Genomic DNA, 27,146 nt, shown 5'->3' with positions numbered 1-27,146 from the left:
AACAAATAGTGATGGGGGAAATCCAAGTGGAAAGGAACAACAACAAATAGTGATGGGGGAAATCCAAGTGGAAAGGAACAACAACAAATAGTGATGGGGGAAATCCAAGTAGAAAGGAACAACAACAAATAGTGATGGGGAAAATCCAAGTGGAAAGGAACAACAACAAATAGTGATGGGGAAATCCAAGTGGAAAGGAACAACAACAATTAGTGATGGGGGAAATCCAAGTGGAAAGGAACAACAACAAATAGTGATGGGGGAAATCCAAGTGGAAAAGAACAACAACAAATAGTGATGGGGGAAATCCAAGTGGAAAAGAACAACAACAAATAGTGATGGGGGAAATCCAAGTGGAAAAGAACAACAACAAATAGTGATGGGGAAATCCAAGTGGAAAAGAACAACAACAAATAGTGATGGGGGAAATCCAAGTGGAAAGGAACAACAACAAATAGTGATGGGGGAAATCCAAGTGGAAAAGAACAACAACAAATAGTGATGGGGAAATCCAAGTGGAAAAGAACAACAACAAATAGTGATGGGGGAAATCCAAGTGGAAAGGAACAACAGCAAATAGTGATGGGGGAAATCCAAGTGGAAAGGAACAAAGTGAATTGAATTTAAAAAAATGTTAATTTCATGCAAGGAGTTACTTGTAACTGGACACCTGTACTATATATAGCTAACAGCTCTGAGAGCTGGGAAGTTAAGAGGGCTGAGAACTGAGTGTCAGTCGGCTTCCTGTTTCCTGGGCGAGTGCACATCCTTCTGGGACTCTGAGCAAGAGGAGTGGATTTGAACTACAGAGATCTTGAAAAGGTATGATAGAATGATAATCATATATTCTATAGTATTTTGGACATTTTTGCAAATGTTTAGGCACCTTTGTATTTTTCCTATCCTCTGCAGCTAAACATGAACATCCTACTGATCCTGGTTCCTCTGCAGTTACTGGCTGTACCATCACTTTCTGTGAGTGCTACTTATTTCATTTGATGTGTTGCTTGGGTTTAAAAAAAACATACAGGTGAATAATGATGAGTGAGAAAGTTACAGACTTACCAATACCAAACCCCCCACCTCAAAAATACTAACATCCCTTGTTATTGTATTTGATTTTTGATTTTTTTCTACTTCCCTGTTGCCCATAGCACAGGGTAACACTGAACACATTATTAAGAAACGCTATCTTACCTCTGAAGTTGCTATAGATTTTATTGAGTGTCTGACCAATACTCCACCACCTATTCTGCTTTCCTCTTGTGATGATTTAGTTGATGACTTTAATAGCTAAATATGGGCAACCTTTGATGCCATGGCTCCAGTAAAGTTGAAAAGGGCCACATCCAAACGGTGAGGCTCTTGGACGAGTGATCAAACTAATCAATTAAAGAGAAGTTGCAGAAAGGCAGAGCAAAAGTGGAGAAAGTCAAAGTTACAGGTTGATTATGCTATTCTGAGAGAGCAAATTGGCATATATAACAAGGCAATTAGAAATGCCAGACGGGCTCATTTTCTAACTTGGATCACTAACATTCAGCTTAATTAGAGAGTGCTCTTCTCGACCATTGATGGCCTGATCAATCCTATCCCCTGCAAACCCATGTGAACTTTCCTCCACATCTAAATGTGATGAGTTTGTGGCATATTTCAGAGATAAAATAAGCAACATTAGGCTGAGTATCAGTCAAGATCTGATGAGAAGTTTGATGATATGTCCTCTAACCTAGCACGCAAAGGCACTATGGATTTATTTTCCCTGGTTGACACAGACATGCTCAGGAAAGTGACATCACAACTTAAGTCTTCTACCTGCCTTCTCCATCCTAACCCCACCACCTTCTTCAAATCTGTTTTGAATTGCATATCTGAAAAATGCAAGCTATTGTTACAGGCATTTTCCCCACTGCACTTAAAACTGCTATGGTGAAACCCCTTCTGAAGAAAAGTAATCTAGATTCTTCAGCTCTTAGCAAGTTTCAGCCAATCTCCAACCTTCCATTCTTAAGCAAAATTCTGGAGAAATTAGTGTTCAATGAGCTGAAGTATTTTTTAAGTGCCAACCGTATTTAAAATAAAATCCAATCAGGTTTCCGTGCCCACCACAGCATAGAAACAGCCTTATATGATCTTAGAGTCAACACAGATGCCAAACACCTGTCTGTCCTTGTACTCTTAGATGTAAGTGCTCCATTCAACACTGGTGACCATGTTGTGCTTCTGGACAGACTGGAGAGGTGGCTTGGTCTCTCCGGTCCACTTCGAAATTGGTTTAGGACCTATTTAACCGGTCGAGAGTTGTATTTTTGTCACATTTTGGACTCGATACTGTTCAGTTTATATATGTTACCCCTTGGCAGCGTTATCAGAAAGCACAGCATTGATTTTCCCTGCTAAGCAGATAATACACAACTTTACATTTCTGTGTTACCAGAGGATTTTTAGCTCCGCAAATAAATGATTAGACTGTATTAGTGATTTAAATACTTGGATGGCTCACAACTTCCTGTAGCTAAATCAAGACAAGGTACTTATTGTTGGAGCCAAAGCACAGAGAGAAAATCTGACCACAAATGTTTAATTCACAGGCAATGAAGATAAAATACCAACTAAAAAACCAAGCTGTTATTTTAAATTCTGTACTACATTTCAAATCACACATTAGAAATGTGACCAAAATAGTTTTTTACCACCTGAGAAACATTGCCAAGGTGCTGCTGTTTCTCTCTCAGGCTGATACAGAGAGACTCATCCATGCTTTTATTACAAGCAGGCTTGACTATTATAATGCTTTTCTGTCTGGTCTACCCAAGAAAGTAATTTGTCAACAGTAAAACATACAGAATGCTGCACCATGGGTTGTGACCAAGAGGCATGGAGAGGCAGCCTTTAGTTACTATGACCCCAGCCTCTGGAATAGCCTATCAGAGAACCTGAGGGGGACCAAGAGGCATGGAGAGACAGCCTTTAGTTATTATGCCCCCAGCCTCTGGAATAGCCTATCAGAGAACCTGAGGGGGACCAAGAGGCATGGAGAGACAGCCTTTAGTTACTATGCCCCCAGCCTCTGGAATAGCCTGCCAGAGAACCTGAGGGGGACCAAGAGGCATGGAGAGGCAGCCTTTAGTTACTATGCCCCCAGCCTCTGGAATAACCAGACAGAGAACCTGAGGGGGACCAAGAGGCATGGAGAGACAGCCTTTAGTTACTATGCCCCCAGCCTCTGGAATAACCAGACAGAGAACCTGAGGGGGACCAAGAGGCATGGAGAGGCAGCCTTTAGTTACTATGCCCCCAGCCTCTGGAATAACCAGACAGAGAACCTGAGGGGGACCAAGAGGCATGGAGAGGCGGTCTTTAGTTATTATGACCCCAGCCTCTGGAATAACCTGCCAGAGAACCTGAGGGGGACCAAGAGGCATGGAGAGGCAGTCTTTAGTTACTATGCCCCCAGCCTCTGGAATAACCTGCCAGAGAACCTGAGGGGGACCAAGAGGCATGGAGAGACAGCCTTTAGTTACTATGCCCCCAGCCTCTGGAATAGCCTGACAGAGAACCTGAGGAGGACCAAGAGGCATGGAGAGGCAGCCTTTAGTTATTATGACCCCAGCCTCTGGAATAGCCTGCCAGAGAACCTGAGGAGGACCAAGAGGCATGGAGAGACAGCCTTTAGTTATTATGCCCTCAGCCTCTGGAATAGCCTGCCAGAGAACCTGAGGAGGACCAAGAGGCATGGAGAGACAGTCTTTAGTTACTATGACCTCAGCCTCTGGAATAACCTGACAGAGAACCTGAGGAGGACCAAGAGGCATGGAGAGACAGTCTTTAGTTATTATGCCCCCAGCCTCTGGAATAACCTATCAGAGAACCTGAGGGGGACCAAGAGGCATGGAGAGACAGTCTTTAGTTACTATGCCCCCAGCCTCTGGAATAGCCTGACAGAGAACCTGAGGGGGACCAAGAGGCATGGAGAGACAGCCTTTAGTTACTATGCCCCCAGCCTCTGGAATAGCCTGACAGAGAACCTGAGGAGGACCAAGAGGCATGGAGAGACAGTCTTTAGTTACTATGACCTCAGCCTCTGGAATAACCTGACAGAGAACCTGAGGGGGACCAAGATGCATGGAGAGACAGTCTTTAGTTATTATGACCCCAGCCTCTGGAATAACCTATCAGAGAACCTGAGGGGGACCAAGAGGCATGGAGAGACAGCCTTTAGTTATTATGACCCCAGCCTCTGGAATAGCCTATCAGAGAACCTGAGGGGGACCAAGAGGCATGGAGAGGCAGCCTTTAGTTACTATGCCCCCAGCCTCTGGAATAGCCTATCAGAGAACCTGAGGGGGACCAAGAGGCATGGAGAGACAGCCTTTAGTTATTATGACCCCAGCCTCTGGAATAACCTTCCCCCAGCCTCTGGAATAGCCTTCCCCCAGCCTCTGGAATAGCCTGACAGAGAACCTGAGGGGGACCAAGAGGCATGGAGAGACAGTCTTTAGTTACTATGCCCCCAGCCTCTGGAATAGCCTATCAGAGAACCTGAGGGGGGCTGAAACTGCGAACATATTAAAACACATTTTTAGATTAGCTTTTCCTCAGGGTGCTTTTTAGTTCAGTTTGTCCTTCTTTTGTTTTTTATCTCGTGTTTTTTGTGTCGTAAATTATTTCCGCTTTATTTTCATTGTTTTTTTTAAATATGTTTTTTCTTGTAAAGCACATTGCGTGACTTCATTTGATTTGATGGTGAGAGGTTAGCATGTCTTGGGGGTATGATATTTGTGCTTCTGTAACTTTCTCACTCATCATTATTCTCAATTCGTTTAAGGCTAATATGTAATCTTGGTCGCATCCACAATAACGTAGAAGTGTTTAGAAACATATTCTGTTCTTATTTACAATAAAAGTGACCCCAAAATGACACAATACATTATTCACCATTCATTTCTATTGGGCACAAAATGATCCAGAACACAACCAAAACAAACAGCAAATCCATTCAACAAGTTTGTAGTCACAAGCTAAACCATAAGCTTGATGTAATCATTGCGTGCTAGGAATATGGGAACAAACACTTAACATTTAACTATACTGAACAAAAATGTAAATACAAAATATAAAGTGTTGGTTTCATGTGCTGAAATAAAAGATCCCAGAAATGTTCCATATTTTCCAGAAATGTTCCATGTTTTCCAGAAATGTTGTGCACAAATTTACAAATTTGTTTTCATCCCTGTTAGTGAGCATTTCCCCTTTGCCAAGATAATCCATCCACCTGACAGATGTGGCATATCAAGAAGCCGATTTAACAGCATGATCATTACACAGGCGCACCTTGTGCTGGGGACAATAAAAGGCCACTCTCACATATGCAGTTTTGTCACACAACACAATGCCACATATGTCTCAAGTTTTCAGAGATCGTGCAATTAGCATAGTGACTGCAAGAATGTCCAACCTGCAACGTCGTTTGGAGAATTTGGCAGTACGTCCAGCTGGCCTCACAACCGCAAACCACGTGTAACCACGCCAACCCAGGATCTCCACATCCAGCCTATTCACTTACGGGATCGTCTGAGACCAGCCACCCAGACAGCTGATGAAACTGAGGAGTATTTCTGTCTGTTATAAAGCCCTTTTGTGGGGAAAGACTCTGATTGGCTGGGCCAGGACAACCCATGGCTGCGCCCCTGCCCAGTCATGTGAAATCCATAGATTAGGGCCGAATGAATTTATTTCAATTGACTGATTTCCTCATATGAACTGTAACTCAGTAAAATCGATGAAATTATTGCATGTTGGTTTATATCTTTGTTCAGTATACTTAAATACACATATAAGTGATTTTTTCCAATACTTTTGGTCCCCTAAAATGGGGGGGGGTGTTCAAAAAGTGATGTAATTTCTAAACAGTTCACCCGATATGGATGAAAATACCCTCAAATTAAAGCTGACTATCCATACTTTAACCTCATGATCATTGTAACATTTAAAATCCAAAGTCCTGGGGTACAGAGCCGAAACAACAATACATGTGTCGCTTTCCCAACACTGTTGATGCTCACTATATATCAATGTTATATACAAAGCAGATTTTCAGTGAGGTCCTCAAGGGAAGACAACAAAAACAAACCGGAAATACATATGCTGATCTAATACTACTACGTAACATACAACATGTATTTAAAACACCAATAATACAATACAACTCATGTTATTACACATTAAAGGCACACAGTCATATTTTGTTTACAAAAACAGCTGGAATGTGGGGATTTTATATCGTTACCATAGTGGTGTGTAAAAGGTTTGTGTAATGATATGTAATTGTTTGTGGCGATAGGATGTTTTCCACTTGCTATTCTGGTGTATACTTACCGAGTACTGTGTTTACTGTTGGGTTATGGCATTTGGTGTGCTCACTGCTGTTATGTTCCAGCTAACGGCGCCCAGCAATGACTACTGGGGGGAATACGGAACCTATGGGCCATGCAGCCGCCCCTGTGGTACTGGAGTAGCCATGAGGACCAGGCAATGTATTACTGCAAGGTAAAAAATACAAATAAATGAATGTGAGAGAGTGTTTGTGTGTATGTGAGAGAGAGAGATGGAGAGAGAGAGAGAAAAGAGAGACAGAAAGAAAGAGAGAGTGTGAGAGAGAGAGGGAGAGAGAGAGAGAGAAAAGAGAGGCAGAGAGAGAGAAAAAAGAGAGAGACAGAGAGAGAGAAAAGAGAGAGACAGAGAAAGAGAGAGTTGTGAGAGTGTGAGAGAGGGGGAGAGAGGGAGAGAGAGAGAGAAAAGAAAGAGACAGAGAAAGATAGAGTTGAGAGACTGTGTGTATGAGGATTGTATGTCTTTCTGATTTTCCTCTTTGATTTGCAGGACAGACGGAGGAAACAACTGCGTGGGATCTTCAAAATCTTACCGCACCTGTAATACGCAGGTACACACACACACACACACACACACACACACAACCACCCCCCCCCCCAATGAAAACAGAATGAGATTGTCTGTAATTGCTCCATGCAGGCATGTCCAGTGGGTTCCAGGGATATCCGTGAGGAGCAGTGTGCCCAGTTTAATAGGATGGACTTCCAGAGTAAACGATACACCTGGCTGCCTTACCATGGAGGTAGGATAGGAATGACATGCAAATTATAAAGTGTAACATTTCACTGTGGATTATTACCCATATCCTCATTATACATACATGAAGAATGGCTAATGTTTGCTGTTTACCTGTGAAGCGTCGAACCCATGTGAGCTGAACTGCGTCCCCCGTGGAGAGAACTTCTTCTACAGACACAGGCCTGCCGTGGTGGACGGGACACCCTGCTATGTGGGGCGCAGTGACATCTGTATCGCAGGCATCTGCAGGGTATTAGTACCTACTTTTATATCCTTCTTTTCATTCCACATTTAATAGTTCAACATGCCACGCACACAGACACACACACAGACAAACACACACACTCACAGACACACATACGCATGCACACGCACACATACGCACACAGACACACACACAGACAAGCACACACACTCACAGACACACATACGCACACACACACACTCACAGACACACATACGCATGCACACACACACACGCACACAGACACACACACAGACAAGCACACACACACACAGACAAACATACACACTCACAGACATACATACGCACACACACACACTCACAGACACACATACGCATGCACACACACACACATACGCACACACACAGACTCACAGACACACATACACACACTCATATTGTCTTAATCTGTGTTATCTGATACCTAGGCGGTGATCAACGAAGAGATCCTCGGCATGGACCGTGACGTGGTGCCGGCCCTTCCCGCTCCTGCCGCCAACTTGCGCCACCGCGAGTCCCTCACGTACGCCTACACATACAGCGCCTGGTCCGAGTGCTCAGCCCCCTGCAACGGAGGCACACAGCACCGCAGTGTACAGTGCATGGTCCAGGACTCGACGGCACCCCACGTGGTGGATGACTCTTACTGCGACTCCCAGGGACTACCCAGGCCGGCCAGCCAGCAGGCCTGCAACCAGCAGCAGTGTGCCGAGTACAGTGTGTCCAGCTACAGTGTGGTGGGTACTGGGTAGCTACAGTGTGGTGGGTACTGGGTAGCTACAGTGTGGTGGGTACTGGGTAGCTACAGTGTGGTGGGTACTGGGTAGCTACTGTGTGGTGGGTACTGGGTAGCTACTGTGTGGTGGGTACTGGGTAGCTACTGTGTGGTAGGTACTGGGTAGCTACTGTGTGGTAGGTACTGGGTACTGGGTAGCTACAGTGTGGTGGGTACTGGGTACTGGGTAGCTACAGTGTGGTGGGTACTGGGTAGCTACAGTGTGGTGAGTACTGGATACTGGGTAGTTACTGTGTGGTAGGTACTGGGTACTGGGTAGCTACAGTGTGGTGGGTACTGGGTACTGGGTAGCTACAGTGTGGTGGGTACTGGGTAGCTACAGTGTGGTGGGTACTGGGTACTGGGTAGCTACAGTGTGGTGGGTACTGGGTAGCTACAGTGTGGTTGGTACTGGGTACTGGGTAGCTACTGTGTGGTGGGTACTGGGTAGCTACAGTGTGGTGGGTACTGGGTAGCTACAGTGTGGTGGGTACTGGGTACTGGGTAGCTACAGTGTGGTGGGTACTGGGTAGCTACTGTGTGGTGGGTACTCGGTACTGGGTAGCTACTGTGTGGTGGGTACTGGGTAGCTACTGTGTGGTGGGTACTGGGTACCGGGAACTGGGTAGCTACAGTGTGGTGGGTACTGGGTACCAGGAACCTGGTAGCTACAGTGTGGTGGGTACTGGGTACTGGATAGCTACAGTGTGGTGTGTACTGGGTAACAGGAACTGGGTAGCTACTGTGTGGTGGGTACTGGGTACTGGATACTGGGTAGCTACTGTGTGGTGGGTACTGGGTAGCTACAGTGTGGTTGGTACTGGGTACTGGGTAGCTACAGTGTGGTGGGTACTGGGTAGCTACTGTGTGGTGGGTACTGGGTACTGGGCAGCTACAGTGTGGTGGGTACTGGGTAGCTACAGTGTGGTGGGTACTGGGTAGCTACTGTGTGGTGGGTACTGGGTAGCTACAGTGTGGTGGGTACTGGGTACTGGGCAGCTACAGTGTGGTGGGTACTGGATAGCTACAGTGTGGTGGGTACTGGGTACTGGGCAGCTACAGTGTGGTGGGTACTGGGTAGCTACTGTGTGGTGGGTACTGGGTACTGGGTAGCTACAGTGTGGTGAGTACTGGGTACTGGGCAGCTACAGTGTGGTGGGTACTGGGTACTGGGCAGCTACAGTGTGGTGGGTACTGGATAGCTACAGTGTGGTGGGTACTGAGTACTGGATAGCTACAGTGTGGTGGGTACTGGGTACTGGATAGCTACAGTGTGGTTGGTACTGGGTACTGGGTAGCTATAGTGTGGTGGGTACTGGGTAGCTACTGTGTGGTGGGTACTGGGTAGCTACTGTGTTTTGGGTACTGGGTAGCTACAGTGTGGTGGGTACCGGGTACTGTGTACTGGATGCTGGGTACTGGGTAGCTACAGTGTGGTGGGTTTTGGGTACCAGGTACTGGATAGCTACAGTGTGGTGGGTACTGGGTACTGGGTTGCTACAGTGTGGTGGGTACTGGGTACCGGGAACTGGGTAGCTACTGTGTGGTGGGTACTGGGTACCAGGAACTGGGTAGCTACAGTGTGGTGAGTACTGGGTACTGGGTAGCTACAGTGTGGTGAGTACTGGGTACTGGGTACTGGGTAGCTACAGTGTGGTGAGTACTGGGTACCAGGTACTGGGTAGCTACAGTGTGGTGAGTACTGGGTACTGGATAGCTACAGTGTGGTGAGTACTGGGTACTGGGTAGCTACAGTGTGGTGAGTACTGGGTACTGGATAGCTACAGTGTGGTGAGTACTGGGTACTGGGTAGCTACAGTGTGGTGGGTACCAGGTACTGGGTAGCTACAGTGTAGTGAGTACTGGGTAGCTACAGTGTGGTGGGTACCAGGTACTGGGTAGCTACAATGTAGTGAGTACTGGGTAGCTACAGTGTGGTGAGTACTGGGTAGCTACAGTGTGGTGAGTACTGGGTACTGGGTAGCTACAGTGTGGTGGGTACCAGGTACTGGGTAGCTACAGTGTAGTGAGTACTGGGTAGCTACAGTGTGGTGAGTACTGGGTACTGGGTAGCTACAGTGTGGTGAGTACTGGGTACTGGGTAGCTACAGTGTGGTGAGTACTGGGTAGCTACAGTGTGGTGAGTACTGGGTACTGGGTAGCTACAGTGTGGTGAGTACTGGGTACTGGGTAGCTACAGTGTGGTGGGTACCAGGTACTGGGTAGCTACAGTGTAGTGAGTACTGGGTAGCTACAGTGTGGTGAGTACTGGGTATTGGGTAGCTACAGTGTGGTGAGTACTGGGTACTGGGTAGCTACAGTGTGGTGAGTACTGGGTAGCTACAGTGTGGTGAGTACTGGGTACTGGGTAGCTACAGTGTAGTGAGTACTGGGTAGCTACAGTGTAGTGAGTACTGGGTAGCTACAGTGTGGTAGGTACCAGGTACTGGGTAGCTACAGTGTGGTGAGTACTGGGTAGCTACAGTGTAGTGAGTACTGGGTAGCTACAGTGTGGTGGGTACCAGGTACTGGGTAGCTACAGTGTAGTGAGTACTGGGTAGCTACAGTGTAGTGAGTACTGGGTAGCTACAGTGTGGTGGGTACCAGGTACTGGGTAGCTACAGTGTAGTGAGTACTGGGTAGCTACAGTGTGGTGGGTACCAGGTACTGGGTAGCTACAGTGTGGTGAGTACTGGGTAGCTACAGTGTGGTGAGTACTGGGTAGCTACAGTGTGGTGAGTACTGGGTACTGGGTAGCTACAGTGTGGTGAGTACTGGGTACTGGATAGCTACAGTGTGGTGAGTACTGGGTACTGGGTAGCTACAGTGTGGTGAGTACTGGGTACTGGGTAGCTACAGTGTAGTGAGTACTGGGTAGCTACAGTGTGGTGAGTACCGGGTAGCTACAGTGTGGTGAATACTGGGTACTGGGTAGCTACAGTGTAGTGAGTACTGGGTAGCTACAGTGTGGTGAGTACTGGGTAGCTACAGTGTGGTGGGTACTGGGTACTGGGTAGCTACAGTGTGGTGAGTACTGGGTACTGGGTAGCTACAGTGTGGTGAGTACTGGGTACTGGGTAGCTACAGTGTGGTGAATACTGGGTACTGGGTAGCTACAGTGTAGCGAGTCCTGGGTAGCTACAGTGTAGTGAGTACTGGGTAGCTACAGTGTGGTTAGTACTGGGTAGCTACAGTGTGGTGAGTACTGGGTACTGGGTACCGGGTACCAGTATGGCCAGTATAGAGTCAACGTTAACAGTATAACAGAGGGTAGATTAGGAGAGTGTTTCCCAAACCTCTCTGTCAACAAGATGTATCTGTCGGTACGCAAAATCATGTTCAATATACTGTACTTCTCCAGCAAGTTGTAAAGTACTGTACTAACCAACTACACTGTTGCCACAGAATGATTTTCAGATTGCAGATTTTGTTTTGCTGTTAAATTCTCTAATTGATATGTCCAATGTCCAGTGCTCAGTGAGCTGTGGTGATGGCCAGCAGACCAGGGAGGTGTTCTGTGTGGGGGCGGGAGGAGAGCGCCTTGGGGAGCAGGCCTGCAGCGGTCTGGCACGCCCACCCACAGTCCAGGCCTGCCGCAAACTAGCCTGCCATACCCACATCAGCTGGCATGTCAATGACTTCGGACTGGTGAGAGAGAGATTTTCTTTCTTATTGGGTCAAAATCATACATTACAAAGCACTTTAAACAACATACATAAACAATGAGAGCGTGAGGTACTTTTGACAGACTACAGTACACTCTTATGTATCCTCTCATCTTTCCATACTTTTTTTTGTTTTTTTGTCACTCTATCCCTCTCTCTCTCACTGTCCTCTCCCTCTCTCTCTCTCCTTCTCTGTCCCTCTCTATCCTTCTATCCTACTCTATCTCATTGTCCTCTCCCTCTCTCTCTCTCTCTCTCCCTCCTTCTCTGTCCCTCTCCTTGTCCCTATAGTGCTCTAAGAAGTGTGGTGGGGGGGTGCGTGAGAGAAGGGTGGTGTGCATGGACATAGAACAGAACCCACATGGGGAGGACAGATGTTCCCCCCACCCCAGACCCCCCACTGTGGAGCACTGTAACACCCAGGCCTGCCATGAAAACCAGAGTGAGTCCAATCCCTGTGTGTGTGTGTGTGTGTGTGTGTGTGTGTGTGTGTGTGTGTGTGTGTGTGTGTGTGTGTGTGTGTGTGTGTGTGTGTGTGTGTGTGTGTGTGTGTTTCTGTTCATCCTTGTCTCTCTCTGTATACAGTAGGTGTACCAAGTGTCCATGACCCAAGAGGACATGATAGAACTCTGAGAGGATTTGTGCCTTATGACCCTTCAGGTGTGTGTATCTGTTTGTGCGTGAAATTATAATCATCCTTGTGAGTAGACTGTCTTGGGATAATTCAAGTAGAGACAGATATAGCTTACCGTTTATTTCTCACTCATTTCTCACTTTAACAAATCAGAGTTGACTATGAGACTATCCATCCTCAGGTTAAAACACACTTCTCTGAAGACTTGTTCTCCCTGCAAGCCTTAATGATCCAAACAGTTCTGTTTTTCAAATCCGTTTTTTTCTACAGACTGTCCAATCAGCAAGTTGCAAGTGTCCAAATGGGATTTGTGCATGTTCAGACAGCAGTCATTTGCTGACATAGCTATGCTAGTTGTCATAGTAACGATGGGCGTGTGCACAGTGGTGTAAGTTGATTGGTGGTGGTCAGTTGAAGCTGCTGAGGGGAGGGTCGGCTCATAATAAGGTCTGGAATGACACACCTGGGAAACCAGAGGTTTCATGTATTTGATACCATTCCACCTATTCCACTCCAGCCATTAACACGAGCCCGTCCTCCCACATTAAGGTGACACCAACCTCCTGTGGTGGTGGTAGTGGTGCTAAAACACACTTCTCTCATGGTACATACTGTATGTCCCAGTCCTCCCTGTCGAGACCAAAGGTATCCAACTCTGACCCTACGAGGTCCGGATCCTGCTGGGTTTCTCTTCTACCTGATAACTAATTGTACCCACCTGGTGTCCCAGGTCTGAATCAGTCCAGGAATTAGCTTTGAGTTCCAGAGTTGAATTTCAGCGGTCTAGACAATGTTGTAATCCATCATAAAGTCATAGCTACATATATACAATACAGGTTCCACTTGCCAAACTGGTAGGCCTACATCTAAAAAATACACTGTCTAGCTAAACATACCTACCACTACTAAATATACTGTCTAGCTAAACATACCTACCACTACTAAATATACTGTCTAGCTAAACATACCTACCACTACTAAATATACTGTCTAGCTAAACATACCTACCACTACTAAATATGTGTGGCTCAGTCGGTAGAGCATGGCGCTTGCAACGCCAAGCGTCATGGGTTCGATTCCCGCTGGGACCACCCATATGTAAAAGTAGTGGCCCCAGCCGACTTGTAAGTCGCTTTGGACAAAAGCGTCTGCTAAATGGGATATATAAAAAATAAATATACTGTCTAGCTAAACATACCTACCACTACTAAATATACTGTCTAGCTAAACATACCTACCACTACTATTAAACATACATACCATTACTAAATGTACTATATAGCTAAACACACCTACCACGACTAAATATACTGTCAAGCTAAACATACCTACTACTACTAAATATACTGTCTAGCTAAACATACCTACTACTACTAAATATACTGTCTAGCTAAACATACCTACCACTACTAAATATACTGTCTAGCTAAACATACCTACCACGACTAAATATACTGTCAAGCTAAACATACCTACTACTACTAAATATACTGTCTAGCTAAACATACCTACCACGACTAAATATACAATAGCAAAAAATAAACACACCCAGTTCTAAATATTCTCAACATGCTCATTGTTATCCGGGTGGGTGTTTACTTTTTGTATATGTACTTCAAGTATAATATAGAGTTCAGGTGGGCCTTCGTGCCTCACCAAACAAAGGAAAGGAGGGTTGATCAACAACAATCACAAAAACTTCCAAAAGGGCTAATTTGATGTGAAAAGGAGTTGTAGCCCTCCACAAAGAAAAGGCAGAGCTCATTTTAATCCATTGTACAGGATACGAACAGACGACTGACGTTTCAACGTCAAGTTAACGTCTTCCTCAGAGTGAAATCCCCCCAAATCTCTGCCATTCTTTGTGGAGCGCTCCAACTCCTTTCATCTTGAAAGAGTCCTTTTGGAAGTTTGCCTTGGTAAGCCACTCTCATTAAGGAGAGGCTATTTTTATACATTATGTAAACATGTGACCTTACATGTGTTTGCTCTCTTTAGCCACTAACACAGTGTATGACCCTTACTCCACCGCCGTGGTTGGTCCCCACTGTGCCCAGTCACACTATGGCTGCTGCCCGGACGGCCACACATCCGCTGGTGGGCATAGAGGAGAGGGCTGTCCCACAGATGACTGTGAACGCACCCGGTAAGACTTTGGGTCTGCTCAGTACGGCACAAAGTTACAGAACATTACAAAACGTTCAGATAGAGATAGCGTTGTGTTGAACACACATGGTACAAAGAGGTTGATTGTGACAAAAAGGTATTTTACTTGCAGTCCAACTAGTGACTTACAACTCGATGGCCTATATTAAGGCTGCCCAACCCTCTTCCTGGAGACCTACTGTCCTGTGGGTTTTCAGTCCAACCCTCATCCTGGAGATCTACCATCCTGTCGGTTTTCAGTCCAACCCTCATCCTGGAGATCTACCATCCTGTCGGTTTTCAGTCCAACCCTCATCCTGGAGAACTACCATCCTGTCGGTTTTCAGTCCAACCCTCATCCTGGAGATCTACTGTCCTGTTGGTTTTCAGTCCAACCCCCTTGGACTGAAAACCAACAGGAAGAGGGTTGGACTGAAAACCAACAGGAAGAGGGTTGGGCTGAAAACCAACAGGAAGAGGGTTGGGCTAAAAACCAACAGGAAGAGGGTTGGGCTGAAACCCAACAGGAAGAGGGTTGGGCTGAAAACCAACAGGAAGAGGGTTGGACTGAAAACCAACAGGAAGAGGGTTGGGCTGAAACCCAACAGGAAGAGGGTTGGGCTGAAAACCAGCAGGAAGAGGGTTGGGCTGAAAACCAACAGGAAGAGGGTTGGACTGAAAACCAACAGGAAGAGGGTTGGGCTGAAAACCAACAGGAAGAGGGTTGGGCTGAAAACCAACAGGAAGAGGGTTGGGCTGAAACCCAACAGGAAGAGGGTTGGGCTGAAAACCAACAGGAAGAGGGTTGGACTGAAACCCAACAGGAAGAGGGTTGGGCTGAAACCCAACAGGAAGAGGGTTGGGCTGAAAACCAACAGGAAGAGGGTTGGACTGAAAACCAACAGGAAGAGGGTTGGGCTGAAAACCAACAGGAAGAGGGTTGGGCTGAAAACCAACAGGAAGAGGGTTGGGCTGAAACCCAACAGGAAGAGGGTTGGGCTGAAAACCAACAGGAAGAGGGTTGGACTGAAAACCAACAGGAAGAGGGTTGGGCTGAAAACCAACAGGAAGAGGGTTGGACTGAAAACCAACAGGAAGTGGGTTGGGCTGAAAACCAACAGGAAGAGGGTTGGACTGAAAACCAACAGGAAGAGGGTTGGGCTGAAAACCAACAGGAAGAGGGTTGGGCTGAAACCCAACAGGAAGAGGGTTGGGCTGAAACCCAACAGGAAGAGGGTTGGACTGAAAACCAACAGGAAGTGGGTTGGACTGAAAACCAACAGGAAGAGGGTTGGGCAGCCCTGGCCTATATGGATGCCGTCCGTGTTTCTGTCTCACCTGTCTTTGTGTGTGCCTGTCTATACCAGCTACCTGCTATGGTTTGTTTTCTATATCTTACCTGTGTGTGTGTGTCTGGTTGTCAGGTACGGCTGCTGTCTGGATGGGGTGACTACTGCTCAGGGTCATGGAAGGGCAGGATGTGCTGATTACCAACCACGTGAGGTAATAGCTGCTACCACCCATTATACCAGAGTGGCACAGAGTTCTAAGAAACTGTATCTCAGTGCGAGAGGCATCACTACAGACACCCTGGTTCAAATCCTGGCTGTATCACAACCGTCCGTGATTAGGAGTCCCATAGGGCGGTGCACAATGGGCACAGCGTCGTCATGGGTTTGGCTGGTGTAGGCCGTCATTGTAAATAAGAATTTGTACTTAAACTGACTTGCCTAATTAAATAAAGGTTAAATATATATATGTCATACCGTCTGTCTGCCTGTTTTTCTGTATATATGTCTCTCTGTGTGTGCGTGTGTCTGACTTTCTCTCTCTCTCTCTGCAGGACCACTCTGCCCCAGCTTATGCTCAGTCCGGCCATATGTGCTCCCTGTCACGTGACGATGGATCCTGTGCCAACTGGACATCCCGCTTCTACTACAACTCAGCCACTGGCAGCTGCACCCAGTTCTGGTATGGCGGTTGCCATGGCAACGCCAACAACTTTGTGTCCAGGGACGTTTGCCAGAGGGAGTGTGGCGGCGCCGTCGTGACACCACGACAGGCATCCCCACCCGCACGGTCAGGCATGAGAGTAAGGGTGGGCGCGAGGGCGAGGGCATACCGTGCCCGGTCTTAAGAGACACAGGATGAATGTGTTTCAGTCATACGAACAGCGTACAGACGAAAGGAAAGATATGAAGTTTTCCATATATTACTTCATATGTGAACAAATGTCTTCCAAAATCTGACCTGCAACATTTCCCTGTGCTTTCTGTCATTGTTAATATCAATAAACTGAACTGAACAAATCTGTTGAATCATGTTATCCTTCTTCTTGTGTCATAATATATTTGTATTTACTTTTTACACTTGAAGAGTGGCCCCAGTTTATCACGGGCGTTATAAATATCACGTAGTAAATGGAGACTTTTATTTTGAATAGGTGCTTTTACTTTGAAATAGATAGACATTTTCTCCACTTTTTAGTGATGGCCATTCGGAGTCTTTTCGGTGAGCAGCCAACTTGGCTCCTTTCACGTAAAAGAGCTGGCCTGTTTGGCTCCAAAACGGCTCTTCGTTCAAAATGCTTAAAAATCGACCTAGAACCATGTAAAGCAAAATGTTGTCAGATTGTGCGTTCAAATACATTTGTACCCGAGCAAAGTATTTTATATTTTTTTTTTCTTACTCACTGAATAAATCTGCGTGGACCAGATTGACGCGCTCTCACCACTATTTATTGTTTCTGCAGTGAGGAATTTCTCTCTTTAGAGAAATGACTTGTGTGCTCCAAACATAATCGTAGCAGTACGCAAGCCAGGGAGTCAAACGTCCGGCTCTTTCACCACTGCGATTCGGTTCCCGACGTTCAGCAAAAAAATATCCGTTCAAAGGAGCCGTTCCCGAACGAACCATCACTACTTCCTTTCTCGCAATTTCTTTCCAAACAGCTACATTTCACGGGGCTAGCAGAGCAATATAACAGCCATTTAAACGCTGAATCTGTAAGTCGATCTTTAAAAGTATAATCGGACACCAACACAAACATGGTAAGTGTGATTTTGCACTGTACGAAGAGCAAAAATAATCTGAACTACATTATCCAATCATTCGACTCTTGCTGAGCTAGTTAGCTAAAACTGTGGCTAGCTGGCTAGCCCGAGCTACAGGGCTCTGGCAGGAGCTCGCAACTTTACTAGCTAGATACACATTTGCCAAATGCGGTCATTTACACTAATGTTAGCAAGCTTCGCGGATGTTGATGCGTATCATACAAGAATAGTAACTCTATGCGTTATCGAGACAGTAAGCAAAGCTGATCCGTTAGGAACTGTTATGAGGTTCGTCAGACCAAATTCCATCTGCTCTATTCTTATTGGATTAATTGTAACTTTGTCTGTATAATAAAATACCATTTGAGCAGTGGTAAAGTGTGTAACAACATTTACTTGATGCAATTGTGGAAGACAACGTCATGGTCGGTGTGTTTTGGTTGTTACAGTATAGGCAAAATACACACTTACATATGTAAAAAACCGACAGTGTTTTTCTCTTCTTTACAGTCACACACCATTCTGCTTGTCCAGCCAACTAAGAGACCAGAGGGGCGAACATATGCAGACTACGAGTCAGTCAACGAATGCATGGAAGGTGAGAATCAGCGACAGACACTGAGTGGTGCTGTTTGGGTCTCTGAAGTGGTTGTTCCCGGTAGGGATACCCCCCCCCAATAAGAAGACAGATGTTCATGTTTAGTTTCAAAACGTTTTGCTACGGTGTGCTCTACTGAACACGACCCCTGGTGTAGGCCCCACATAAAGAACACACTGTGCCAACGAATGGTTAAAAGAAGCGGTTGGCCGTCCTATTGCCTCTGACCAGAACATTGGCCATCGGCTTACTGTTAATATCCAGACGATTCTACATGGTGACATTCTGCTGTTGACTGTTGGTCAGCGCGGTTTGTTTTGTCCTGAACCCAGAAGTATTTTCACGTGTAGCCTCGTTCTATGTATCACTGCCTCAACCTGTGTCCCTCCTGATCCAGGTGTGTGTAAAATGTACGAAGAGCACCTGAAGAGGATGAATCCCAACAGTCCCTCCATCACCTATGACATCAGCCAGCTGTTTGACTTCATTGATGACTTGGCAGACCTCAGCTGTCTAGTGTAAGTAGTACTGTGCAACCTCACCGTTAGAGCCCAATGGTTTAGCAATAAATCCTCCTTGCATTCCAGAGGTGCTATTATTATTAGGTATGGTTGTATTTGTTAGTTGACACCGTAGCAAAATGTTTTGCAATGGGGGGACGACGACGACGACAAACAAACAAACAATGTTTTCTTATTGGACCAATTCAGGTAGTCCCACATCGTTTTGTCTTGTTTGCTTCCATTCTTAGTGAATACCACCCTGGTCTATCCTGTCATTTCACAGCTCTGCCAAGGTTTTAGGGGACTAGGGTTCCATTTTGGATCGCGACTAAGAATTGCCTTCTGTTTTTCCCCCGGGTAATTAGGTCTGGTAGAATTTATTTCCCGGGGTCAAATAGCCTATCTACCAATTGAGCACAAGGCTTAATGTCATGGGAGAACAATCTTATGTTCATGACATGTCTCTCCTGGGTCTTATTTTGGGAGTAGCAGGTAGCCTAGTGGTTAGAGCATTGGGCCAGTAACCCAAAGGTTGCTGGATCGAATCCCAGAGTAAAAATCTGTGGTTCTACCCCTGAACAAGGCAGTAGGCCGTCATTGTAAATAAGAACAAATTCTTAACTGACTTGCCTAGTTAAATGTAAAAAAAAAAATTGGAAAAAAGAGGGGTTCTTGTTGGAAATGTTGATGTATTTCCTCCCGGTTGTCTGTTGTTATTCTGTTTGGTGGCTAATGAATACTAACCTCCTGCTCTTCATTCAGGTACCGTGCGGACACTCAGACGTACCAGCCATACAACAAAGACTGGATCAAGGAGAAGATTTACGTGCTCCTGCGGCGTCAGGCCCAACAAGCTGGGAAGTAAAGGCAGGCAGGAAGGGGGGTAGCCAAGAGGTTGCCCCCATTGCACAGATCTAGGGTCAGTTTGCTCTACCACGGTCAGAACCCAAACCACTAGGAGGTAAAAACCCTGATTCTGGAACAGTGCATGGGGGCAACTTCATCAGATGGGTGTAGGGGTGGGCCTTGGTTTTATTGCTCTGGGTTATTACTGGGCTGTATGAAGGGAGGGGGACAGTGGCCCTGTTTTCGAGTACACACAAAACAAAGTGCAGCCTCCCTTCCTTGAGAATCACAGATCTACAAGTGATTGGATAGATGCGAACAAGGTTATCAACCTATTGCTTTCGCCAATCCAACCAGATCAGTGAGTACTCCAAGGAAGAGAGAAAGCAACTATATTGAAGGTATTCGAACAGGGACTGATCTGGGGGTGGGGTGACGGGACAGTGATCTATGGGGTGGGGCTTGGGAGACAAGCCTGTGATTTGTTTGGGTCTATTTGTGGGAGGGGCTAGTTGCTTGGTGAAGATGGATCTATTGAACAGAAGAAAAACGAGCTAAAAACAGGACAACTATTTAAGTACTGTTTTTCTTTCAGCAATTTCTGTTCTGTTCAAGGAAGATGGATATAAGTGACTATTTGCTTTGTTTTTATACATTTTAAGGGAGAATTGAATTGTAACATGCCACTAAGGGTGTGATTTGTTCATTAAAAAAAATGAAATTAAAATGTTGATTTTTGATTTAGTGTGATATTAGTGTCAGTAGATTAATTTCCATATTTGCACCTCTTACTGTCATTCTCATTTTAAACCTGTCTGTTTTTGTAAATGTATTTGCCTGGCATCTGATTTCATGTTAATTTTGTTAATTTTTCTGAATACAGGAAATGAACTATTGTTTTCAGATTTGATTTGGAGTGTCTTTTTTACTGAAAGCATATCAATATACTACTTATGGTACAGACTGCATCTATGCTTTTATACAGAGAAGATGTGAACAGGCAGAGCGGAAGAGGCAAATCTTTATGTAAATATTATTAATATATAGCTCATCTTTGGTGTAATGAAGATTCACAAATGGATTGAATTGTTTAGATAGAAACATTTGGTAAATTACCAGAGGATGAAACATGACATTCTCTGGGAAGACCTGAATCTGAAAAGATTCTTCCAAATAATTTAATATTACTGTGCACGTGTGGTAGTTATGATTCCTTGTCATTCGCTGCATATATCTTCATATTTTGCACCAAGTGATGCTGAGGCTCTTGTCTTACGTTTTGAAACCTGTGTACTGTAGCTTTAAAATGTGGCGGGCTGCTCGATATGCACCCAGCTGCAGCCTAACAGAAGCCTGCCACTAAAAGTAAGCAGGTTTCCATTGACCCAGGCTTATTAAACAAAAGCAATGTCGCACGTGTGACGTGAAAAGGAATATATAGAGACATTTTCTAAAAATGAAAGTTTTTATCCTTTCAACAGTGGTGGATTTATATTTTGGTAAAACTTTATTGCGAACAAATGATAGAAACAGTGATTTTCAAATAAGTGATTAACGCTGACTCGTTTTGAAGTTACGCGGGACATGTAATATCACGTAACTAGAAATCACCAGTCCACATTTAATTCATTCTAATATAGCGTATGCTTGCAGGACAGAGCAACACGTTAAATGTATTTGTCACATGCACCAAATACAATAGGTGTAGACTTTACTGTGAAATGCTTACTTATGAGCTAACAATGCTGAGTTAAAAAGTGAGAAAGATGTGCTTATAAAAAATTAAAAAATAGTAAACAATACCAAGGCTATCTACAAGGAGTACCGGTACCAAGTCAATGTGCAGGTGTACATGTAAGTAGGGGTAAAAGTAGCTAGGCAGCCGTGTATGTGTGTAGCGTAAATATGCGTGTGTGTGGGTAGAGACAGTGGAACAACAACAAAAACGCGGCCTATGAAGATGGGGGTGTGTTCGGCCCTCTGTTTCCTGTAGTCCACAGTAAGCTCCTTTGTTTTGCTGACATTGATATAGGGTTTGTTGTCCTGGCACTACACTGCCAGTACTCTGACCTCCCTATAGGCCGTCTCATCGTTGTCGGTGATCAGGCCTACCACTGTTGTGTTGTAAGCAAACTTAATGATGGTGTTAGAGTCATGTTTGGCCACGCAGTTGTGGGTGAACAGGGAATACAGGAGGGGACTAAGTACACATCGCTGAGGGGCCCCAGTGTTTAGGATCAGCGTGGAAGACGTGTTGTTGCCTACTCTTACCACCTGGGGGAGGCCCGTCAGGAAGTCCAGGATCCAGTTGCAGAGGGAGGTGTTTAGTCCCAGAGTCCTTAGCTTAGTGATAAGCTTTGTGGGCACTATGGCGTTGAACGCTAAGCTGTATGTAGTCAATGAACAGAATTCTCACATAGGTGTTCCTTTTGTCCAGGTGAGAAAGGGCAGTGTGGAGTGTGATTGAGATTGCGTCATCTGTGGATCTGTTGGGGCGGTATGTGAATTGGAGTGGGTCTAGGGTGTCCGGGAGGATGCTGTTGATGTGAGCCATGACCAGCCTTTCAAAGCACGTTATGTCTACCGATGTGAGTACCACAGGGTGGTAATAATTTAGGCAGGTTACCTTTGCTTCCTTGGGATCGGGGATTATGGTGGTCTGCTTGAAACCTGTAGGTATTACAGACTCGGTCAGGGAGAGGTTGAAAATGTTAGTGAAGACACTCCGCTCATGCTTTGAGTACACATCCTGGTAATCTGTCTGGCCCAGCGGCATTGTGAATGTTGACCTGTTTTTAAAGGTTTTGTTCACATCAGCAACCGAGAGTGTTATCACACAGTCATCCAAAGCAGCTGGTGCTCTTGTGCATGCTTCAGTGTGGCTTGCCTAGAAGCGAGCATAAAAGGCATTCAGCTCATCTCGTAGGCTTGCGTCACTGGGCAGCTCACGTCTGTGTTTCCCTTTGTAGTCCGTAATAAATTTCAAGCCCTGCCACATCTGACGAGCGTCAGCAGGAGTAGTAGGATTCAATCTTATTCCTGTATTGACGCTTTGCATGTTTGATGGTTTGTCTGAGGGCATAGCGGTATTTCTTATAAGCGTCATGATTAGTCTCCCGCTCCTTGAAAGTGGCAGCTCTAGCCGTTTACCTTGATGCGGATGTTGCCTGTAATCCATGGTTTCTGGTTGGGATATGTACGTACAGTCACTGTGGGGACGACGTCATCGATGCACTTATTGATGAAGCCGATGACTGAGGTGGTGTATGCCATTGGATGAATCCCGGAACATATTCCAGTCAGTGCTAGTAAGACAGTCCTGTAGTGTTGCATCCACATCATCTGACCACTTCCGTACTGAACGAGTCACTGGTACTTCCTGCTTTAGTTTTTGCTTGTATGCAGGAATCAGAAGGATAGAAATATGGTCAGATTTGCCAAATGGGGGCGAGGGAGAGCTTTGTATGCATCTCTGTGTGTGGAGTAAAGGTGGTCTAGGATCCCCCCCCCCCCCCCCGGTTGCACATGTTATAAAATTGATTTAAGTTTGCCTGCATTAAAGTCCCCGGCCATTAGGAGCACAGCTTTTGGGTGAGCATTTTCTTCTTTGCTTATGTTCTTATAGAGTTGGTTGAGAGCGGTCTTAGTGCCAGCTTCGTTCTGTGGTGGTAAATAGACGGCTACGAATAATACAGATGAGAACTCTCTTGGTAGATATTGTGGTCTACAGCTTATCATAAGGTACTCTACCTCAGGCGAGCATTACCTCGAGACTTCTTTAATATAAGACATTGCCCACCAGCTGTTATTGACAAATAGCCACACCCCTCCACCCCTCGTCTTACCAGAGGTAGAGTCTCTGTTTTGCCAGTGCATGGAAAATCCCGCTAGCTCTATATTGTCTGTGTCTTCGTTCAGCCACGTCTCGGTGAAACATAAGATGTTACAGTTTTTTAATGTCCCGTTGGCAGGATAATCTTAATTGTAGGTCATCAATTTTATTTTCCAATGATTGCACATTAGCAAGAAGAACGGATGTCAGTGGGAGTTTACCTGCTCGCCTCCGGATTCTCAGAAGGCTGCCCGATATGCAGCCCCTTTTCCGGCAAAGTAGTCAGGTATCCCGCACTCCGGCCTCTTCCTTTTTCCGAGTCTCAGGGATTTGGGCCTGGTCCGGAATGAGCAGTATGTCCTTCGACCTCCGACTCATTGAAGTAGAAATCCTCATTCAAATCGATGTTAGTTATCGCTGTTCTGATGTCCAGAAGCTCTTTTCTGTCATAAGAAAAGATGGCGGAAACATTATGTACTAAAGAAGTTAACACACAAAATAGCACAATTGGTCAGGAGCCTGTAAAACGGCTGCTATACCTTCCAGCGCCATTCAAACCCTGCCGAGCACACAAAGATTCAAGTGTACGGAGGAAGAGACAAAATAGTTTTTGGGTTTGATTCAAAAGTATGGAAAACGCTCCAAGAAACGCCTGATTATTTGAACAATTACTGTAAATAAGACATGCAGAGTAAGGGCTATAACAAAGCCTGGCACATCTTAAAGATCCAAGTGGAAGGCCTTGAAACAGCGCTACCTGAGTGAAAAAACAGAGCTTCTTCGAAGTGGTCCTGGAGGTAAAAGCATGATTGGGATATTTTTCTATCGGAAAGAATGAAATCCTAGGACAAAGACCTGTTGTTTCAATGCACACCAACATAAACAGCTCACGTGCTGGTAAGTAATGTTACATTAGGCTATAGGACTTCAGCAAGGTAACTTGCAATAATGTTGTGATTCTCAATCTCCACATAGGTGATGACAATTGCCCTGAGGGAGAAGCGTCCGTAGACAACGCTGAGGATGACACCCGGGAGAGAGTACCTACAGGTAGGCTTTTGTATAAATTCCTCTTAAGAAACTATTAGGTTGGCATTGGCTTATCATGAGGCTGTAGCCTACTTTGCTACTAACTGAAGAAATGCTGAAAATTAGTTGGCTAGCCCATATAATAAGGCCTATGTAGATACAACATACACTACATGGCCAAAAGTATTTGGACATGTGCTTGTCGAACATCTCATTCCAAAATCATGGGCATTAATATGGAGTTGGTCCCCACTTTGCTGCTATAACAGTGTCCACTCTTCTGGGAAGGCTTTCCACTAGATGTTGGAACATTGCTGCTATAACAGCCTCGACTCTTCTGGGGAGACTTTCCACTAGATGTTGGAACATTGCTGCTGTAACAGCCTCCACTTCTCTGGGAAGGCTTTCCACTAGATGTAGGAACATTGCTGCTATAACAGTGTCTACTCTTCTGGGAAGGCTTTCCACTAGATGTAGGAACATTGCTGATATAACAGCGTCCACTCTTCTGGGAAGGCTTTCCACTAGATGTAGGAACATTGCTGCTATAACAGCCTCCACTCTTCTGGGAAGGCTTTCCACTAGATGTTGGAATATTGCTGCGGGGACTTGCTTCCATTCAGCCACAAGAGCATTAGTGAGGTCGGGTGAATAGGCCTTGAATGCAGTCGGCGTTCAGGGCTCTGTGCAGGTCAGTTAAGTTCTTACACACAGATCGCGACAAACCATTTCTGAGTGGACCTTGCTTTGTGCACGGGGGCATTGTCATTCTGAAACAGGAAAAGGCCTTCCCCAAACTGTTGCCACAAAGTTGGAAGCACAGAATCGTCTAGAATGTCATTTTATGCTGTAGTGTTACGATTTCCCTTCATTGTAAGTGGCCTAGCCTGAACCATGAAAAACTGTCCCAGACCATTATTCCTCCTCCACCAAACTTTACAGTTGGCACTTTGCATTGGGGCAGGTAGTGTTCTCCTAGCAAACCCGCCAAACCCAGATTAGTCCAGTCGGACTGCCAGATGGGGAAGCGTGATTGATCACTCTAGAGAACGCGTTTCCACTGGTCATGAGAACAATGGCGGTTAGTTTTACACCACTCCAGCCGACGCCTGGCATTGTGTTTGGTGATCTTAGGCTTGTGTGCAGCTGCTGTGTTTGGTGATCTTAGGCTTGTGTGCAGCTGCTTGGCCATGGAAACCCATTTCATGAAGCTCCCGACGAACAGTTCTTGTGCTGATGTTGCTTCCAGAGGCAGTTTGGAACTCGGTAATGAGTGTTTCAACTGAGGACAGAGAATTTTTACACGCTACATGTTTCATCACTTGCCGGTCCTGTCCTGTGAGCTTGTGTGGCCTACCACTTCGTGGCTGAGCTGTTGTTGCTCCTAGATGTTTCCACTTCACAACAACAGCACTTACAGACCGGGGTAGCTCTAGCAGGGCAGAAATTTGACACATGAGAATTACTAGAATATGGCAAATATGAGTAAATTCTTGCATTCTATCTATACTGGCTTTTTCATGCTACCTGAGAAATGAAACAGATACACATGTGCATTTGACCACTTAATTTTTATTTGACATTCTAGCTTTTAGTATTTAAAAAATATGTTTTTTAGGTGTGACATCATTATGTCCAGCAGTTTTACAGATACAAGACAATTAAATGTGATCGCATCATAGCAGGAAATTGTTGAATCAATTTTCTATGAGAAAATATGCCATCTACTGGACATGGTTCATTCCTACCAGATACATGTGAACTCCTCATTTTCTTTCTTAGATTCCTTTTCTCCTTTCCTCGCTCCCTTTCCAACCTCATTTCCTAGCTCCCTTTCTTTTCCAAATCAAATCAAATTTTATTTGTCACATGCGCTGAATACAAAAGGTGTAAACCTGGAAGCCTTAGGAAGTGCAACATAACCAATATCCCACTGTGTATTCAATCGGGGCTGGGTTGAAAATCCACCAACCTCAGATTTCCCACTTCCTGTTTGGATTTCTTCTCAGGTTTTTGCCTGACATATGAGTTCTGTTATACTCACAGACATCATTCAAACAGTTTTAGAAACTTCAGAGTGTTTTCTATCCAATACTAATAATATGCATATATTAGCAACGGGGCCTGAGAAGCAGGCTGTTTACTCTGGGCACCTTTCATCCAAGCTACTCAATACTGTCCCTGCAGCCATAAGATGTTTTAACCAACAATGCAGTTTTAAGAAAATAGAGTTGATAAAAAATTGACTTAATAAACTAATGTAAAAAAAAATAACATAATAAAACAGCAATAACAAGGCTTATATAGGTACCGAGTCAATGTGCAGGTTAGTTGAGGTAATATGTACATAGGGGTAAAGCGAGTATGCATAGATTTTTATATTTTACCTTTATTTTACTAGGCAAATCAGTTAAGAACAAGTTCTTATTTTCAATGACGGCCTAGGAACAGTGGGTTAACTGCCTGTTCAGGGGCAGAACAACAGATTTGTACCTTGTCAGCTCAGGGATTTGAACTTGCAAACTTTTGGTTACTAGTCCAACGCTCCAACTACTAGGCCACCCTGCCGCCCCGGAAGCACAGATAATGAACAGCGAGTAGCAATAGTGAAAAAAAGTCTTCCTTTCCTTCCCTACTTCTCATTCCGCTATTCCCCTATCGCTATTTCCTTATCTCCTTTCCTTGCCTAGC

General features: G+C 45.3%; 2 protein-coding genes across 2 annotated transcripts; both read left to right on the top strand.

The window, feature by feature from the left end:
- Positions 1–692: 692 nt before the first annotated feature.
- Positions 693–16,903, top strand: LOC135506188 (papilin-like). The gene is made up of 13 exons (XM_064925675.1): positions 693–822; positions 913–975; positions 6,440–6,549; positions 6,883–6,943; positions 7,033–7,135; positions 7,251–7,381; positions 7,804–8,112; positions 11,622–11,798; positions 12,107–12,257; positions 12,401–12,475; positions 14,448–14,595; positions 16,019–16,097; positions 16,438–16,903. The coding sequence occupies exons 2-13, from the start codon at positions 919–921 to the stop codon at positions 16,729–16,731; spliced, it is 1,695 nt and encodes a 564-aa protein (XP_064781747.1). The 5' UTR covers positions 693–822; positions 913–918; the 3' UTR covers positions 16,732–16,903.
- A 560-nt stretch (positions 16,904–17,463) lies between these two features.
- Positions 17,464–20,504, top strand: LOC135506187 (enhancer of rudimentary homolog). The gene is made up of 4 exons (XM_064925674.1): positions 17,464–17,644; positions 18,158–18,245; positions 18,643–18,763; positions 19,511–20,504. Exons 1-4 carry the CDS (start codon positions 17,642–17,644, stop codon positions 19,611–19,613), a joined length of 315 nt encoding a protein of 104 aa, XP_064781746.1. The 5' UTR covers positions 17,464–17,641; the 3' UTR covers positions 19,614–20,504.
- Positions 20,505–27,146: the final 6,642 nt, after the last annotated feature.

Source organism: Oncorhynchus masou, chromosome 19, assembly GCF_036934945.1.
Source record: "Oncorhynchus masou masou isolate Uvic2021 chromosome 19, UVic_Omas_1.1, whole genome shotgun sequence".
NCBI classification, from domain to species: Eukaryota; Metazoa; Chordata; class Actinopteri; order Salmoniformes; family Salmonidae; genus Oncorhynchus; species Oncorhynchus masou.
This window is presented reverse-complemented; position numbering and strand designations above follow the sequence as displayed.

Coding starts and splice junctions, on each gene's coding strand:
- LOC135506188 (XM_064925675.1), top strand. CDS start 919: ATGAACATCCTACTGATCCTGGTTCCTCTGCAGTTACTGGCTGTACCA. Junction 6,550..6,882: donor AGGCAATGTATTACTGCAAG/GTAAAAAATACA, acceptor TTTGATTTGCAG/GACAGACGGAGGAAACAACT. Junction 14,596..16,018: donor GATGACTGTGAACGCACCCG/GTAAGACTTTGG, acceptor TCTGGTTGTCAG/GTACGGCTGCTGTCTGGATG.
- LOC135506187 (XM_064925674.1), top strand. Junction 18,246..18,642: donor AGTCAACGAATGCATGGAAG/GTGAGAATCAGC, acceptor CTCCTGATCCAG/GTGTGTGTAAAATGTACGAA. Junction 18,764..19,510: donor GCAGACCTCAGCTGTCTAGT/GTAAGTAGTACT, acceptor CTCTTCATTCAG/GTACCGTGCGGACACTCAGA.